General features: G+C 43.4%; 1 protein-coding gene across 1 annotated transcript in view; it reads right to left on the reverse strand.

The window, feature by feature from the left end:
• The window catches only part of LOC143274653 (phosphatidylinositol 4-kinase alpha-like), a 151,098-nt gene that overhangs the window by 25,672 nt on the left and 104,905 nt on the right, over positions 1-20,521 (reverse strand). Inside the window, exons 38-43 of the mRNA XM_076578525.1 lie at positions 19,672-19,764; positions 9,272-9,354; positions 7,304-7,485; positions 3,510-3,642; positions 648-773; positions 1-48 (exon numbers count right to left, since the gene is read on the reverse strand). The exon at positions 1-48 is cut by the window's left edge and continues 6 nt beyond it. Coding sequence (XP_076434640.1) covers positions 1-48; positions 648-773; positions 3,510-3,642; positions 7,304-7,485; positions 9,272-9,354; positions 19,672-19,764 — 665 coding nt within the window. The remainder of the gene's footprint in view (positions 49-647; positions 774-3,509; positions 3,643-7,303; positions 7,486-9,271; positions 9,355-19,671; positions 19,765-20,521) is intronic.

A 20,521-nucleotide genomic window follows, 5' to 3' on the forward strand; every position in this document is an offset into this window, starting at 1 on the left:
ATAGCGCAGAGACTGGACAATCTGGGGAATGTAGAAGATGAGGACCTCCTGCAAAACACACACACACACACACATGGCAGAGAGTAAATGAAGCGTGTCCCTAAACTGTGAAGGAACAACACACACAAACGGCAGACAGCACTGCCAGTGAATCAACTGTTGTCTCTTGAGCCGTGAGCAAACAACACACATGGCAAGCAATACTGCCACACAACACACACACACATTCATACATACACACCCACACCCACTCACCTTCCAACCCCCACCCATATCCCACCCACACATACACCACCCCCAAACACACACATACACCCACCCACACACACAACACCCCCATCACCCCCCACACTCACATTCACACACACATACACCCCCCCCACACACACACATATACCCATCCACCCACACATACACCCCCACCCCACTACACACACACATTCACACACCCACACACCCACCCATACACACACATACACCCACCCACCCACCCATACACCCCCCCCGCCCCCACAAACACCCACCCACCCACACACTCATACACCCACCCACACACACTCATACACCCACCCACCCACACACACTCACACCTGCCCCCCCCCCCCCCCGCCCCCTCGCCTCCCCCTCCACCCCAGACAAACACTCACAGAAGGAAAGGAGCGCAGGACTCGCACAGCAAACTGCTGGGTCAGGGGGTGAGGGGGGTAGAGGCGGGAGAAGTAGGACAGCGCCAGCACGGGAGAGATGGTCGTCCACGTCATCATGTGGGTCATCTGCAGCATCCACATCCACACCGTCATCAACATCAAATATGTGAAATGCTTTTATTTGAGAACATATGTTTATTACTCTTGTTTAATCAAGTAATCCGCGTGTGTGGGGTGGGTGCGGGTGTGTGCTGATTATCTGGTTGCGGTTTTCCGTAACGTATCTTTATTCTTATCTTATCTATTATAATCAATGTGCAGTATAGTAGGCTATGTTTATAATTATATTCAAATAATGTTTCTTAATTCTTTCTGTTTTTACATTAAGAATACTAGTTATTACCTGCAGTGTGTGGATGTATGTATGAAACGGTGTATAAGATATTTTCTACATTTGTATCTTCGTAATATTCGTAAAAGCTGTTGTTGACTTTTACAGTTATGGTCCCCATGTTGTTTACTTGTCTATGTTGTGATAATGCACCTGACCAAATTTCTCCAGTTGGAGATAATAAAGTTATTCTTATCTTATCTTATCTTATGGTCGTCCACGTCATCATGTGGGTCATCTGCAGCATTCACATCCACACTGTCATCATCATCAACATCCACACTGTCATCATCATCAACATCTTCTTCTTCTTCTGCCTTCGTGGGCTGCAACTCCCACGTTCACTCGTATGCACACGAGTGGGCTTTTACGTGTATGACCGTTTTTACCCCGCCATATAGGCAGCCATACTCCGCTTTCAGGGGTGTGCATGCTGGGAATGTTCTTGTTTCCATAACCCATTGAACGCCGACATGGATTACAGGATCTTTAACGTGCGTATTTGATCTTCTGCTTGCATATACACACGAAGGGGGTTCAGGCACTAGCAGGTCTGCACATATGTTGACCTGGGAGATCGTAAAAATCTCCACCCTTTACCCACCAGGCGCCGTCACCGTGGTTCGAACCCGGTACCCTCAGATTGAAAGTCCAACGCTTTAACCACTCGGCTATTGCACCCGTCATCATCAACATCAATGTTGTGAACACTGTCATCAACTTTGTCTTCAGTGACGTTGTCATTAACATCGTCATCGACATCACAACCAACAATAGCGTCGTCAATCAACACTGTCATCAACCTTGTCACCAACAGTAATGTTTGTCATCAACCCATCATCATAAACATCAACATTGTCATAAACATCATCATCAACTTCTTCATCAATACTGTCATCAAAACCAACATCATCCTCAATACCAACATCATCATCATTATCTAACATCAACATTATAATTTATCACCAACATCATTATCAACATCAACATCATCATCAACACATCACCTCTGCTGTCTAAAACCAAGTGTATGTTACTGTAATCATTATGACCTTCACTGTCTAAAACAATGCGCATGAGTTTCAGTTTCAGTAGCTCAAGGAGGCGTCACTGCGTTCTGACAAATCCATATACGCTACACCACATCTGCCAAGCAGATGCCTGACCAGCAGCGTAACCCAACGTGCTTAGTCAGGCCTTGAGAAATGCGCATGAACAATGTATCAATAACCCTTACACCTCAAACTGTGTAAAGCAGCATGCCTGTACAACAATGACCATTACTTCTGCAGGGTAAAATAATGTGCTTGTACAGCCATGACCATTACTCATTGGTGTTAAGTTTTCTGATTCAGGATACATAAAGAAGAAATTTCACAACACAGAATCAAAAAGCTGAACTTTTTTTTTTTTTTTTGCTGCCCCACCATCTGCACTGTTTCAGTGGCATTACTCCCACGCCGCTCATTTAGATTCCCCCATACACGGCCACACCTGGGTTCATCTGTCGCAGTTCCAGCGTCGGCAGTCCACAGGGAACCATCGATGTTAGGTCGCCAGGAGGCCACACACCAGAGGAGACCGTGCACTGCTGCTGAGTCACTTCAGTGGTGTTCAGTGGTGCCTGTTCTGTTTTAACGTACTTAGGACACCACCTACTATGCCCCCTACTAACGACAATAATGGCTTAGTCGCGGAGCCAGACTGAGTGAGCGTCCCTCCCTGAGTGGAGACCGCCACCACGAACTTATTTGCCTATTGCGATGGTCTCATACAATTTTCCTCAGCAACAAATTACACAGAAAAGCTTGGGGTTGGTTGGGGTTAGTGATGGACGCAATAGCTGAGTGGTTAAAGCGTTGGACTGTCAATCTGAGGGTCCCGGGTTCGAACCACGGTGACGGCGCCTGGTGGGTAAAGGGTGGAGATTTTTCCGATCTCCCAGGTCAACGTATGTGCAGACCTGCTAGTGCCTGAACCCCCTTTGTGTGTAAATGCATGCAGAAGATCAAATGCGCACGTTAAAGATGCTGTAATCCATGTCAGCGTTCGGTGGGTTATGGAAACAAGAACATACCCAGCATGCACACCCCCGAAAGCGGAGTATGGCTGACATGGCGGGGTAAAAACGGTCATGCACGTAAAAGCCTACTCGTGTACATGCGAGTGAACGTGGGAGTTGCAGCCCACGAACACAGAAGAAGAAGAGAGGTTGGGGTTAGCTAGCTGAACTCAGTTCACTCACAGCCTGCACAACCCCAAACTTTCCTATACCATTTGTGCCCAAGAACATGGTGTGAAACCATACAGATATACAAAGTAAGTTCAGCTTTGATTCTGAGTAGTGATTTTTTTTTCTTTCTAGATGACTATCACCTCCACTGTGTAAAACAATGCATATGTACAACAATGACAAGTAACCTCCGCCCACGGGAAAAAAATAACGTGAATGTACAAGCAATGACTGTTACCTCTGCCGCGTCCACCTCCACGCTGTGAGCGGTGACCACGAAGTTGAGGGCTTCAGGAATGTGACACACTGCCCCAGGGTCCAGCTGAACCAGTCGCGTCACCTCACGCTTTACCACCTCTGAGGCCCGGAACCTGAGCATCATGTGCGCAAAACACGATCGTCACTTTCCTTTTTCTCCTTATGCAAGAGCCTGGTGGGGGTGGGGGCTTTGAGATGCGTGTGCAAGGTGTTTTATTACGAGAGAACAGGCCCAGCAACACCACACACACATACACACAAACACACACACACACACACCATCTAATCACAACTATGCAGCAGTATGATCATCAATCAAATGTGATCTCTAGAAAAATACAAAACAATATCCTAAAACCAAGTGATTTATTCACCTGCGATGACTGTCAAAAAACACTCGCCAACTATGTATTTCAGTACATGCGTATTAGATGACCGTTTATTTCTTTGTTCCCTTTGTTCTTTGTTGTGTCTATTAATCCTTTGGGATTTTATGACAATAAATGAAGTCAAGTCAAGTCAAGTCATGTTAAGTCAAGTCAAGTCACACACACACACACACACAGATGCACACTCATACACCCACCTATACACACACACACACACAAACACTCATTCGCCCAACCACACACACACTCACACCCACCCACACATGGGCTGTGCCTACATGGCGGGGTAAATAAACAAAATGGTTTTACATATAAAAATGTTACGCATCTGTCTGAGTGTGCATGTGTGCAGGCCTGAATTCTGACTGAATGACACAGGAAACAGATGATGAGCGCCCAATGGCAGCCGTCAGATGGCTCTACCCATGCAGGCAGCCTGACCCCCCCGTGTTTGTAAAGCGCTAAGAGCTTGGTCTCTGAGCATGGACAGGTGCTGTAGAAGTATCCATATCATTCATCACCATCGTGTGGTAGTCATTTAGCACTGCCTGAGGCGCTGTAGAAGTATCCATATCATTCATCACCATCGTGTGGTAGTCATTTAGCACTGCCTGAGGTGCTGTAGAAGTATCCATATCATTCATCACCATCGTGTGGTAGTCATTTAGCACTGCCTGAGGTGCTGTAGAAGTATCCATATCATTCATCACCATCGTGTGGTAGTCATTTAGCACTGCCTGATGTGCTATAGAAGTATCCATATCATTCATCACCATCGTGTGGTAGTCATTTAGCACTGCCTGAGGTGCTATAGAAGTATCCATATCATTCATCACCATCGTGTGGTAGTCATTTAGCACTGCCTGTGGTGCTATAGAAGTATCCATATCATTCATCACCATCGTGTGGTAGTGATTTAGCACTGCCTGAGGTGCTATAGAAGTATCCATATCATTCATCACCATCGTGTGGTAGTCATTTAGCACTGCCTGAGGCGCTGTAGAAGTATCCATATCATTCATCACCATCGTGTGGTAGTGATTTAGCACTGCCTGAGGTGCTATAGAAGTATCCATATCATTCATCACCATCGTGTGGTAGTCATTCAGCACTGCCTGTGAAGTTCCAGCCATCCCAGCAACGGAAGCAGCCCCAGAAAAAAAACCAACTCCAGCACCATAGGTCATGGAGTGTAAACAAGCATCCCTTTCCCCACGCTATAGCACCGCTCTCTTTGTCCCTGTCTCCTTTCTTTGCTCCCTGATAACCTCCGTCATTCTGATTCCCTCGCATCTTTTAAATCTCGTCTCAAAACCCACCTTTTCCCTCGGCAATAAGTTCAATTGTGGCAGGTCCACTTCCTTTGCGTTAGCTGTGCTGGACTATGTGTGTATACACATGTATGTGTACATAACTACATGCATGTATATGAATGTGTATTGTGTGTGCGTGTGTTTATGTAAGTTTGTGCCTGGCTATGTGTGCGTATGTGTTAGGGTAGCTGTTAAGATACACATGTATGTTAAAATGTATGTATGCAGTGTGTGTGTGTGTGTATGTATGTGTGCGTGCGTGTGTGTGTGTAGTCACATTTTGGTTTGTGTATGTAACATAGACATAATGTTTTATGTTAACAAAAGAGTTTTTGTAAAGCACCTAGAGCAGATTTCTGGATAGTGTGCTATATAAGTACCCATTATTATTATTATTATCCAGTGACGGGTCACAGAACTTTGCACTCAGATTCTGTTTCTGTGTACCGTAAAGTTTGGTCTATAAGCCGCAACTTTTTACTCCAGCTTCAACCTCTGCGGCTTATACAATGATGCGACTTATTTGAGGATTTTAATGATCCCAGGAGTGTCACGTTCTCGTCTATTCTTAGCTGCCCTTCAACTCACCAAAATCATGATTTCTGTCCATGAATTTTTGGATGAGCTTCAGGATAGTGTGCTAACTGTTCACATTTTATAAATCAAATCTGCACACATTAAAGCCTTCAGATCAGCATTCAGTTCTACTGTGCTCAAGCATACACCCTCATCATGCCGAAAACGCGACGTAATGACTATGATGCAGCCTTCAAATTGAAGGCGACTGACCTAGCAGACGACAGTGCAAGCGATGAACCAGCAGCGACCTCCACCTTCATGTTCATGAAGTGAAAGCGAGGCTGAAGTCAGTGACAAGATGGCGGAAGCTGTGCTGGTTCTCTTCAACTTGGACACTGAAGATGAAGATTTCAGTGGATTCAGTGAGCAGGATGATGTTGATTAAATGTGACTATCCCTAAATTATGGATCTTATTTTCGTTGTGTTTATTTATTATTTTTTTGTGGCACTAGCAGTATTTTCGCTCGCTTTTCTTTGAGTTGTTCCCGCTTGTGTTTATTTCATAACCTACAGTATTGACAGCTTTTCTGTAGTATGTGTTCCGGTACCGGAAATAAGTGCGGCTTATAAGCCAGTGCGACTTATGTATGTATAAAGTTCAATTTTTTCCAAAATTTAGTGGGTGCGGCTTATATACCAGTGCGCTCAATAGACCGAACTTTACGGTACATCTCTCTGTACCGTAGCTTATGGCTGAACAGAAAGGAAATTTTCTATGTAAAATTACGTTTAAATAACAAACTTACCGTGACCCAACTAGTGCAGACTCCGGCAGGGGTCTGACATTCCTGTCCTGTGCAAACTACTATCCGCCTATGCGGAGAAAACGAAAGTACTACGGCCGATAACCTCCCAGAAGTAGGTAACCTCCCCTTTGTCCCCCTGGCTAGCGCCCTCTTTTTCCGGCAGCCATCATGACTCCTGTTCCTGTGCTCTCAATACGGCTAAGTTTTTGTTCGTATTTTCTGTCTGTCTGTCAATTCTCTGGCGTTCTTGTTTGTTGTCAAATTATGTCTCCAACCAGGTCACATAATTATGTAGCTCGATTGGGCGATCGCGCTAAAATTAAGGCGCGATCGCAATCGATTCGGTGACACTCTGGGCCCTCTACTCCTGGCCCTCTCAACAACGCCAACCTGCCGCCTCCTCCACTTCCTCCGCTCCCTTCAGTCGACTCCAGACCTCCATCACCTCCTACACCTCCTCTGGTGACTTCTAGAGGTTTGTTGCCACACACTCAGGTCAGTGTTGCCTTTAATGTCAGAATAAAGTTTTTTAGAAGTCCAACCAGTGTTCTCCCTGCATGTAACGAATGGACCTTACAGCAACAACATCATCATTATTTCAAAAGTCTTTCATCGGCACGGCGTCAGTGAGCAGTGCATTTCTTCAGAGGTAAACACATCTAAAACACATCATAAACACACAGAGAGAAATCTGTTGTGACAAAAAGAGCAATACAATACGATACAATACAAAATGACCTGGTTACCTGAAAGGCAGGCCGACGGCCAAGGTCGGGGAGATGTCCCAGGCGAAGTCCACGCTCTCCCGCCACTGTTTCTCTGTCAGGGGGGTGGCTCGCCACGCCGCGATCTTGTCCTCATCAGGGACACGCAACTCTTGCGTCTCCAGAGGGTTGTGCCACGTGATGAGGCTGTCGATGCAGTTGGCCTGTGCGAGAAGAGAAACAGGTAGAACATACATTAAAAAAAAAAAGGACCTACTTATCTTTCTGACCTTATCAGTGTTTACACTCCCACAAGAAATCTCCGCTCTTCCTCTGATTGTTACCTTTGGAAACTTCGTTGTGTCAACACAAGAACCTATGGTGAAGGTTCTTTCTTCTTTGCTGCTCCTCACATCTGGAACAACCTTCCTTATCATATCTGTGCATCTGATTCTATTTCTGCTTTTCACTCACCACTAAAGACTCATTAAAAAAAACAAACCTATCTGTAAGTACTCTCAGCTTCCTTTTCTCCAACACCTCCCATGTCAGCTCACTTTGGATGTATGTAGAGTGGGAAAGGGAGAGTGTGAGTGGGGGGAGGGGTTTTTGAGAAAGAGTGGTCATGAGTGTTTTATGTTACTTGTAATATTTTTCTTTTAAGTAAAGCGCCCTGAGCTCTTAGTGAGAAAGGGCGCTATATAAATACACATTATTATTATTATTATTATTATCAAAAAAGAAAAAGAAAAAAAAAAACCCGATAATTTTGACAGCTGGCATCACCGGTGGTGTACTGACATCCCCGTCAAAAGTTAGGCTTAAAGCTGAAGGTCACATAGTCCTTTACAACAACTGGGACAGTCAATTCATATCCTCTGTGTCTAGTGCTCAGCATAGGAAGGTAGGGTCCAATTGGCCCATAGCAGAGAGACAGGTTAAACACTGGATCATGAACGCTTGTATAAAAAAAAAAAAAAAAAAGGACAAAATACTGACACGCTGGCGGTGTATGGAAAATGCCATCAAAGGTAGGTTAAAAAAAGTTGAAGGTCACATAGTCCTTTACAGCCACTAGTGAATTCATATTCACTGTGTCTAGTGCTCGGCTTCGGAAAGCAGGGGCCCAATCGTATCATTCTGCCGTTTTAACCTTCCTCAACCTAAGTCTGGTACCCATTCACGCCTGGGTGCGGAGAGGAAAACTGGAGTCAAGTGCCTTTCCCTGGGCCACAACACCAACTAACCCCAACTAACAAGCAAAATGAAGCAACATTTCTTATTATTTATCATCATCAAATTATCGTCAAATAAAAGCCCAACGAACAACAACAACAACAAAAAACAAAAACCAAAAAAAACCCCAAAAACCAAAATAAAGGAAAATTCTTAACATCTATCGTCATCAAAGTCTGTAAAAAAAACCAAAAAAACAAAAAAAAAACAAAAAAAAAAAACAATCAACACATAAAACCTATCACTTATCTCCATCAAAATCTGTACAGAAAAAAAAAATGGCAGAGAGAGAGAGAGAGAGAGAGAGAGAGAGAGAGATAAAGAGAGAGAGACAGAGAGACACACACACACAAACACTGAGGCGGACAGGAAGATAAACGCATAATGTTACAGTGGCATGACAAGAGAGACAGAGAGAGACAACTCAAAACTCAGAAATGTTTTATTGTAGAAGGCCTTCTGACCCATTACAATGTTGAGCACCCCCCCCCCCCACACACACACACACACACCTCCACCCCCCTCCCCCACACCCCCCCCCCCGCCTCCCACACACACACACACACACACTTGCGCGTGCGCAGACTCGATTTTGTAAAACAGGGCATGCAAACACACGAATCGAAAAATCAAAAGGGTAAATGCCTTCCATCGTGAGCAAGTCCGCTTTAGCATGTACGTTCGTCGTTTTAAATGTATAACATAATAGAACTGACACAGAGAGAGAGAGAGAGAGAGAGAGAGAGAGAGAGAGAGAGAACAAAAACAACGAACCAAGAGGGACAGGATCAGGTTGCGTTTCCGCATGTAGTCCTTCACCAGTGCACTTGCAGCACCAGGGGTTTTCCGAGCTGTGCCTGTCCAGTCAGCATACAGGCAAATGTCAGTCATGTATTCACAGAGCAACTATGGTAACTAACTACCCATAGTGACATTCAAAGGTAATAAAAATTATTAAAACCCCCCCCCAAAAATCAAAAAAAGAAAAGGATGAGGTCAGGGCACTATGAAACAGCTGAAGTGCAAAATGAGCAACAAAGTTATGCTCTTAAACTGTGCAATTGATATCGTATCTTGGTGAAATAAAAAACAAAACAAAAACAAAATCACCTGCTAGTTTAAAACGAAACATCCACAATTTGTCTTCTAAAATAACTCAAAGCACATGCTCATTCTCTCCTTAACTGAAACCTTGTTTTGTTTGCTTGTTTTTCATCACACACACACACACACACACACACACACACACAGAGTCACTCTCACTCACACACAAACAGAAACACAGACGTGCACAAACATGCTTATCCCACAAGCAGTTCTGAAAAGTAAGGAACCACATATTTACAGGTAAACACTTTTCAGATGTTTGCAGGAATCAGTGCATGTGGATACGCAAATGAGCAGGTGAGCAATCTCAAATGAAGGGCAGAAGTCAATGTGGAAAGAGACACAGAGAGAGAAAGAGAGAGAGACACAGAGAGAGAGAGAGACAGAGAGAGAGAGAGAGAGAGAGAGAGAGAGAGAGAGAGAGAGAGAGAGAGAGAGAGATGTAAATGTCAAGTTTACCACAAGTCTCACACACTAAGTTTCATCACATCATCACAATCATCAGTATTATCATCCTGATCAAAAGTATAGCTGATGAACTGAAGTACAATAGTGTTTATTTTTTGTACATCAGACAGGACACACATACTTGGCAACCCCTTACTTAGCCAGCAGTTTTGCCAGATTTATGTCATGAAACACTGCACTGTCACCATAGAAAATGTGTCAAGTGTTCCCATCAGAAACAAAACAAACAAAACCACCTAGACTGAATAAAACTGATACACAGGAAAAGTACAGTTTCTAAAATTTTTTAATCAAGTGCTAAACACCTATGTTCCCTGAATTACTCAAAAATCAAAATAATGCTGGAACTCAAATGCACACACGCAATGACCTGCAAACACACACACACACACACACACACGCATGCATGCACACACTCACGCACGCGCGCGTGCGCACACACACATACACACAATCTCAAATATGAGCACATCACAAAATCAAGCATGATTATGATTCAGGAGACACGAAACAAAAGACCGGCTAAAATTCTACTGGCAATATTCATTTACTGAATGACACAGGTCATTCTCATCCTATGCAATCACAACCATTATAAATACATAGACTAAACAAAATCCTATAAAAGATGTATCCAATTCAAATTAACCAGATTTTCATTATGAAAAGCCTACGTGATTCTTTGATCAAGAAATCACAAACAGAATGCACCAAATTCAATTTCACACTGACCAGATTCACATTTGTCAAACCTTCCCCCTCCCTTAAACAAAACAAAACAAAAAAACAAAACAAAAAACAACACCCAAAAAATCAACAGGGCTAGGGTATGAAAAAACAAACAAACAAAAAAAAAACCAAAACAGAAAAAAAACACCCCAAAACAGAGCAAGATTCAAACACCACTGCAATCAAGGAATCAAAGACATCCAAACGAATAACTAATCAGCAATAATAAACATGATGCATCAAATTCCCAAACTTTCTGGAAAAAAAAAGAAAAAAAAAAGGGCTGGCTACAACCATAAAAGCAATACAAATACACACACAAAAAAACAAAAAAATAACCACCACAAAACCAACCAACCAACCAACCAACCACCACCAGCACAATAAAATACAGTCTGAGCTGTTCTACACTATCACACCCAGTACGCATCAGCAACCTGTGCTTGATGCACGGGTCAGTGAAAGGACTGGCTAATGCTGGTCCATTTTTCGTCACTGAATTTACTACAAACTGGACGATAAATAAAACTAAAGCTCAACCTTTCCTCCATGAGCTGCTATCATGCAGTTAAATAGTCCAGTTGGTTGTTAAAGAGACCCCCGAAAACGGAGTATGGCTGCCTACATGGCAGGGTAAAAACGGTCATACACGTAAAAGCCCACTAGTGTGCATACAAGTGAACGTGGGAGTTGCAGCCCACGAATGCAGAAGAAGAAGAAGAAGAAGAAGAGGTTGTTAAAGAGTCCAGTTGGTTGTTAAAGAGTCCAGTTGGTTGTTAAACAGTCCTGTTGGTTGTTTAACAGTCCAGTTGGTTGTTAAACAGTCCTGTTGGTTGTTAAACAGTCCAGTTTGTTGTTAAACAGTCCAGCTGGTTGTTAAACAGTCCAGGTGGTTGTTAAACAGTCCAGCTGGTTGTTAAACAGTCCAGTTGGTTGTTAAACAGTCCTGCTGGTTGTTAAACAGTCCAGTTGGTTGTTAAACAGTCCAGCTGGTTGTTAAACAGTCCTGTTGGTTGTTAAACAGTCTAGTTTGTTGTTAAACAGTCCAGGTGGTTGTTAAACAGTCCAGTTGGTTGTTAAACAGTCCAGCTGGTTGTTAAACAGTCCAGTTGGTTGTTAAACAGTCCAGTTGGTTGTTAAACAGTCCAGGTGGTTGTTAAACAGTCCAGCTGGTTGTTAAACAGTCCAGTTGGTTGTTAAACAGTCCAGCTGGTTGTTAAACAGTCCAGTTGGTTGTTAAACAGTCCAGATGGTTGTTAAACAGTCCAGTTGGTTGTTAAACAGTCCAGGTGGTTGTTAAACAGTCCAGTTGGTTGTTTATTGCAGGTCCCCACATGAACCTCTTTTCAAATAATAATCTACAGAAGTAGTGCATACAATATTTGATTATTGATAATTTTTTTTTGGTATCCTAAATCTTACCACCTGCCATAAACCTATTTGTTATGCTGAATCAGTAGATAACATTAACAAAAGTTTCTGACAGCTGAATTCCTTTCCCCCCCCAGAATAATAACAATAAAAACAAACCAAACCAAACCAAACCAAACCATATACAATACAAAAACAAACAAGAGAGGCAAGGCCTTCAAGACTCACTTGTGATACACTTAAAAAAAAAATCCAAGCTTTTTAAGATGAGAAATATCAGTTTAAAGCAAATTAGGTCCCTAGCATTAATTACAGAGTAATTTCCCTTTTTTACTATCTGCACCAAAACGTTTGCAAAATAAATAAAACTTCCATGCTTAGCAAAAGAAGTTCCTGTTTGAACTAAAAATGATAATAATGACTGCTCTTGTTGTTGGGTCAGAATATCAGATCAAAGTGCCAAGTTTAGAGAATACAAAAAAATATAAATATAACAGTAAATGCAGTTTGCATATAATTAGGCTTCATTTTTCATTTTATTGTGCCCATCCCAGAGGTGCAATATTGTTTTAAACAAGATGACTGGAAAGAACTGAATTTTTCCTATTTTTATGCCTAATTTGGTGTCAACTGGCAAAGTATTTGCAGAGAAAATGTCAATGTTAAAGTTTACACAAGTGAGTCAAAAACAACCAACTAGGTACATTTACAGACAGATATATACTACGATCGCTAGTAATCTGCCAGTATTCTGAGTGCTTGACCACACATTTTCCAATACATGTAATTCAGCATTACATCCATTTCTTCTCCTTAACAGTGCATTTCATAAGCACAGAAAAGCAAAATATATACATCTGCAAACTTTTGGCCAAGATGCACCAACACAAAACATGCCATCTCTCTCCCTCTCTCTCTCTATATATATCTAAGGCATAAACAAAAAACACATCATGCAGTTCTTTACATACACAACTTTTCATTTAGGTAACAGTCAAGTACAATCATGCTTTTGTGCTCTTGAAAGAAACATACGCACAAAAAGAAAAACGAAAAAAACAACAACAAAAAACCAAAAACAAAACAAAAAAAACAAACAAACAAAACAAACAACGAAAGAACAAAAAGGGAACCAAACAAGTAAATAAAAGAGGCAAGGCCTTCAAGACTCACTTGGGGAAAGTGCTTCATGTAAAAAATGACCTGCTGCAAAACAGATAATCTGGCCACAAAAATTTGATGACTTTGACCTTTGACCTCTAAATTCTTACAAAGCACTGATGTTATGGCTGAAACAAATCACTATATGGTACACTATGTTGGATGAAAATTCCGATGAAAATCCAAAGCTATGAAATGCTCCTTCATTTCCCCAATTAGACCACTTAGTGACCTTGACCTATTTTTTTTTTCCACAGGTTGTTTACACCATGAACAATTATTGAACCAAGTTTGCGAACAGTGGAAGTTTTTGTTTGTTTTTTGTTTTTGTTTTTTGGTTGTTGTTTTTTTAATATCAATCTCAAATGCCAGGATATGACCCTTACCTTTAACCTCTGATATTGAATTTCTTCAGTGATCATACAGTACCCATATCCAGTTAACAATACCAAGTTTGGTTCAAATTAAATGTGTGAATGAGGAAAAAGAATAAAAAGTTTATGTCAGATATAGTCTCTGCTAAGCCTGTTCTATTTTCCCAAATGTTGACCTTGACATTTGACCTCTTACACTACTTACCATATCATCATAAAACGGATGACTTTAAAGGTCTTATTCATTCCTACCATCTTGCCAACTTTGGTTCCTACGCCACTTGTATATTAGCTGAGAAATTTTTTAAACTTCATATTGAACACACACACACACATGCTCTCTCTCTCTCTCTCTCTCTCTCTCTCTCACACACACAGTCATCACACAGACTCACTTTGTTTACACAAGTGAGTCATATAGTACAAGAAGACTTCTGACTCTGTTAGGAAAAGAAAAAATCAAAACAAAAAAACCCACTTGACATTTGAACTGGGATTGTTGTACACCCCAAACTCTTGGTGTAAAATAGACTGAACTAATGAATGATCTAACATGTTTAATGAGTTTCTTTTTGACTTTGTGTGTAAGTGCATGAGTGTGAGTGCTGCATGTGTGTGTGCGTGTGTGTGTGTGTAACGTGTGTGTGTGTAGTGTGTGTGTGTGTGTGTGTGTGTGTGTGTGTGTGTGTGTGTGTGTGTGTGTGTGTGTGTGTAGTGTGTGTGTATGTGTGTAGTGTATGTGTGTGTGCATGCGTGCGTGTGTGTGTGTGCGTGCGTGTGTGTGTAGTGTGTGTGTGTGTGTGTGTGTAGTGTGTGTGTGTGTGTGTGTGTGTGTGTAGTGTGTAGTGTGTGTGTGTGTGTGTAGTGTGTGTGTAGTGTGTGCGTGTGTGTGTATTGTATGTGTGAGGTGTAATTGCTCAAACTGTTTCAATGAGACAAATACTGACGCAAGAGCAAATGCTCGGACACAAGGCTCAACGAGCTCAGCTCTTTCAACTGTACACGTCATGGTTGTGTTCACATTCTAACACTTCTCCACACATGAATGGCAAAACAGCCCCCCCCCCACCCCTAGCCCCCCCCCCCCCCCCCCCCACCCCGCTGGACATGATTCTTTCCTTTTTTTCCGCCCAAGTCTTTTCCCAGACTTCCATAACTAGCTGCACAAACCCTCTGAAAGGGATCACAGAGAGAACGGACCCACCTGCCGGCAACTGTGAAGTATTTGTATTTCTTTTTTTATCACAACAGATTCATCTGTGTGAAATTCGGGCTGCTCTCCCCAGGGAGAGCGCATCACTACACTACAGCGCCACCCATTTTATTTGTATTTTTTCTTGCGTGCAGTTTTATTTGTTTTTCTTATCGAAGTGGATTCTTCTACAGAATTTTGCCAGGAACAACCCTTTTGTTGCGGTGGGTTCTTTTACGTGCGCTAAGTGCATGCTGCATTCAGGACCTCGGTTTATTGTCTCATCCAAATGACTAGCGTCCAGACCACCACTCAAGGTCTAGTGGAGGGGGAGAAAATATCGGCGGATGAGCTGTGATTCGAACCAGCATGCTCAGATTCTCTTTGTTCCTAGGCGGATGCGTTACCTCTAGGCCATCACTCCACACCTCATCCACAGCAAATCCAAACATCGGACAATCAATGCGAAGTCCGGCTTTTGTCACCTATCTACTTTTAAAGATGACACACTGTCCACACTGCGTCAGAACCTTCCGGGCGCGGACTGGCCTGACCAGCCATCTGCGCACCCACAGAGCCCAACCCACCCACCCCCAGGATGACTAGATGGTCCTCGTCGATCCCGACGGACGAACCACACACACTTTTAAAGTTAGGGGATCTTGAATAAAGTACCTCACAGTTTACTATGGCACAGCCATAACCCTCCTGGTTGGGCAAGCTGACCAAGAGGTAAACGCTACAGGGTTAAATTAAATGGTTTAGCGATAATAATTCATCTTTATATAGCACAATAATACATGCAGAAGCAAGCTCTGAGCACAATAAATAAACCACAATGCGTTCCTTTATCTTGCGTAAGGTGATAGACATGAATGAATATGGATATCTCACCGATTTGAAAAAGTCAGATTTGAAAAACAAAATCAAAAGAAAACAAAAGAGGAAGGAATTAAATGGGGGTAAAAGAAAAAAAAAATTAATGAACGAACAAAAAAGACAGCATAACAAATCAATAAAAAGACAAACAAAAATTTCAAAAGTATTTCCATAATGTAAGTAGCTGAAGCAAAAAGACATGCTGGTTATGTTAAGAAAGTAGGCATTGTCTGTGAAAGTGCGTGTGTGCATGCGTGTGCGTGTGTGCATGCATGCACATGCAAAACAAGACAGTGAGCTGTCAATTTGATTAGGAGCTGAAACAAGTGATGGAGGGGGGGAAAAAAAACAAAACAAACCCCCCCCAAAAAAACGACAAGGCAAATGATGAAAACTTTCACTGGTGTCTCCACAGTCACCAAGAACACCAAACATGATCTACCAATGTGGCAGCCACAAATCAAATCTCAAGCCGGTCAGTGGAACTTCAGAAAAAAACCTTGTCAGTTGTGAAACAAGAACCACACAAGAAGGGCGCGGCTGCATGCTTTGAACACACAACAGCAGGTCAGTCTGCATGCCTCAGGGGGAATCCTTTTGACCAACCCACCGGGCCACCGACACACACAGACACAGATGCCTCCCACAGGGGGCCCCACTTTGAAAGCCCACACTACTCTTACATGGGACACTTTTGGGCGGCCCCCTCCTCCCTGAAAAGTCTCTCTCTTTCTGGGCCGTACACTGTTTGGAATACGGAACTGTTTCTTTCTTATCAAGACAACTGTTTACTGTGTGTTCTGTGTCACAATGTGCAGCGCCTGTACTTCAGTCACACTTTTTTTTTTTTTTTTCCAGACTGCAGGACCTGCATCTGTTGGTTCTGGAAACTTCTGAGTTCATGGGTTCCAATCCTAAATCCACCTGTCGTTCAGCTAGCCATTCTCCATTTTAACTCTCTCCATACAAACGGCGTGTGTTAACAGCGTTTCATCCCAATTACCATCATCAAAATATTGCAAGCGGAACGCTCTTATACTGAAGAGGTGAATGTTGACAAAGAATACCACAGTTCTGACGACGGAAGCTAAAGGTTGGGTCATTCAGACACCCACTGGACATCCGAGAGGTCTGTGTAGAGGAGAAGAGAGGACTGGCCATACTGAGTGAGTTAAGAGTGTGGATGCTGGGTGTTCGAACACAGGATCAGAAAAAAATCAGTCTGACCAATTCTGCCACAGTGCCTCCCTCCTTAAACCCTTTTTGTTTTTTTGGGTTTTTGGGGGTTTTTTCCCCCCCACCTATCAAGCATGCTAGTTATGTTCATGCTTTTATAACCCTGAAATGGATAATGGGATTTTCAACATGACTGTGTATGATACACAAGAAGATCTTCTTCTTCTTCTTCTGTGTTCGTGGAATGCAATTCCCACGTTCACTTGTATGTACACAAGTGGGGCTTTTACGTGTATGACCACTTTTACCCTGCCATGTAGGCAGCCATACTCCGCTTTCACGGGTATGAAGAAGATGAAGGCAGGCCAAAGAAATAAGCCTTGACCATGGAGATGAAAAATAAACTCCAACACACTCTCCTCCAACCTGAACCCAGCTGTCACAGCCAGGGTTCAAACCCCCGATCTCCCACACCCACATAGGTTAAAACTGGTCCGCATCAGTCTGGTGAACTGGCACAACATAAGGGGCAGGGGTGTGCGCCGTGTTAGAACTCAAAACACTATCCTCTCAAGGGGGTGTGCACGGCACCAGAACTCAAAACACTATCCTTTCAAGGGGGTGTGCATGGCACCAGAACTCAAAACACTATCCTCTCAAGGGGGTGTGCACGGCACCAGAACTCAAAATGCTATCCTCTCAAGGGGGTGTGCACGGCACCAGAACTCAAAATGCTATCCGCTCAAGGGGGTGTGCACCGTGTTAGAACTCAAAACGCTGTCCTCTCAAGGGGATGTGCATGACACCAGAACTCAAAACGATATTCGCTCAAGGAAGTGTGCACGGCACCAGAACTCAAAACGATATTCACTCAAGGGGATGTGCAAGACACCAGAACTCAAACGATATTCGCTCAAGGAAGTGTGCACGACACCAGAACTCAAAACGCTATCCTCTCAAGGGGGTGTGCACGACACCAGAACTCAAAACGCTATCCTCTCAAGGGGATGTGCATGACACCAGAACTCAAAACGCTATCCTCTCAAGGGGATGTGCACCGCGTCAGAACTCAAAACGATATTCGCTCAAGGAAGTGTGCACGGCACCAGAACTCAAAACACTATCCTTTCAAGGGGGTGTGCACGGCACCAGAACTCAAAACGCTATTCTCTCAAGGGGGTGTGCACCGCGTCAGAACTCAAAACGATATTCGCTCAAGGAAGTGTGCACGGCACCAGAACTCAAAACGCTATCCTCTCAAGGGGGTGTGCACGGCACCAGAACTCAAAACGATATTCGCTCAAGGGGGTGTGCACGGCACCAGAACTCAAAACGATATTCGCTGAAGGGGGTGTGCACGGCACCAGAGCTCAAAATGATATTCGCTCAAGGAAGTGTGCACGGCACCAGAATTCAAAACGATATTCGCTCAAGGGGGTGTTCATGGCACCAGAACTCAAAACGATATTCGCTCAAGGGGGTGTGCAACGCACCAGAACTGAAAACACTATCCTTTCAAGGGGGTGTGCACGGCATCAGAACTCAAAACGTTATCTGCTCAAGGGGATGTGCATGGCACCAGAATTCTTCATTCGTGGGCTGCAACTCCCAAGTTCACTCGTATGTATACGAGGGGGCTTTTACATGCATGACTGTTTTTATCCTGTCATGTAGGCAGCCATACTCCGTTTTCAGGAGTGTGAATGATAGGTATGTTCTTGTTTCCATAACCCACTGCAGCAAACACTGACATGGATCACAGGAGCTTTAACGTGCGTATTTGATCTTCTGCTTGCATATACACACGAAGGGGGTTCAGGCACAGGCAGATCTGTGCATATGTTGACCTGGGAGATTGAAAAAAACCTCCACCCTTTACCCACCAGGCGCCGCTACCGAGATTCAAACCTGGTAGGGACCCTCAGACTGAAAGCCCATCGATTTAACCACTCAGCTACTGCGCCCGTCACCAGAATTCAAAACGTTATCCGCTCAAGGTATGGGAGATTTGTATTTGTATTTCTTTTTTTATCACAACAGATTTCTCTGTGTGAAATTCCGGCTGCTCTCCCCAGGGAGAGTGCGTCGCTACACTACAGCGCCACCCATTTTTTTGTATTTTTTCCTGCGTGCAGTTTTATTTGTTTTTCCTATCGCAGTGGATTTTTCTACAGAATTTTGCCAGGAACAACCCTTTTGTTGCCCTGGGTTCTTTTACGTGCGCTAAGTGCATGCTAGCACACGGGACCTCGGTTTATCGTCTCATCCGAAAGACTAGCGTCCAGACCACCACTCAAGGTCTAGTGGAGGGGGGAGAAAATATCGGCGGCTGAGCCGTGATTCGAACCAGCGCGCTCAGATTCTCTCGCTTCCTAGGCGGACGCGTTACCTCTAGGCCATCACTCCACACATTCTATGCAGGACCCAAGACCTTGTTCTTCGATGACCTCCCCAGAGCCCAGCGAGCTGTGTGCCTTTGTGTCGGTTACCTGTGGGCTGGCTGAAGGAGGGCGGCATGGTTTGCTGGAGGGGTGGGAGGGGCATGGGGAGGGGGGTGAGGGGGGGGTGGGAGGGAGAGGGGGAAGGCGGAGTGGGAGGGTTCACACTCTCTGGCCCTAGTGAGCTGTGAGGTGATGGGGTGGGTGGGAGGGGGTGATGGGGCGGGAGTGGGTGGGGGGGGGGGTGCGTGTGTGGAATCTCAGGCACTTGGTACTTGCCTACGAAGTGTGCAATGTCATGAAAAGGAGTCGGGCCAGGCTCTAAGTGTCCGTGAAGTCCGTACACAATGGAATGTCTCTGTCCTGCTACGACTAACCAGCAACAAGAGGGCAGCATGAGGACATCAACAATCCCAACAAGGCAGAGAAGAAAATGAAGAAGAAGAAAAAAAAGGGTTTAAAACTAGTTAAAAAAAAAAGAAAAGAAAAGAAAAGAAAAGAAAAGAAAAGAAACGCCTTTCGCTAAACCTAGCTGTCATCTTTGTAACATTCAACTACCCAGTTGTGTAAATAAGGGTTGTTTTTTTTCCATTTGCTATCAGTTACATATTCACCCATCTTTGTAATGTTCGACGACCCTGTTTTGTAATATTTTTTTCTTTTAATGTCAGTTACGTATTCACCCATCTTTGTAATGTTAAACGACCCTGTTCTGTAAGATTTTTTTCTTTTAATATCAGTTACGTATTCACCCATCTTTGTAATGTTAAACGACCCTGTTCTGTAAGATTTTTTTCTTTTAATATCAGTTACGTATTCACCCATCTTTGTAATGTTTGACGACCCTGTTTTGTAAGATTTTTTTCTTTTAATATCAGTTACGTATTCACCCATCTTTGTAATGTCCAACGACCCTGTTCTGTAAGATTTTTTTCTTTTAATATCAGTTACGTATTCACCCATCTTTGTAATGTTCAACGACCCTGTTTTGTAAGATTTTTTTCTTTTAATATCAGTTACGTATTCACCCATCTTTGTAATGTTCGATGACCCTGTTTTGTAAGATTTTTTTCTTTTGATATCAGTTACGTATTCACCCATCTTTGTAATGTTCAACGACCCTGTTTTG

The sequence above is a fragment of the Babylonia areolata genome, chromosome 29 (assembly GCF_041734735.1).
Source record: "Babylonia areolata isolate BAREFJ2019XMU chromosome 29, ASM4173473v1, whole genome shotgun sequence".
Taxonomy (NCBI): domain Eukaryota; kingdom Metazoa; phylum Mollusca; class Gastropoda; order Neogastropoda; family Buccinidae; genus Babylonia; species Babylonia areolata.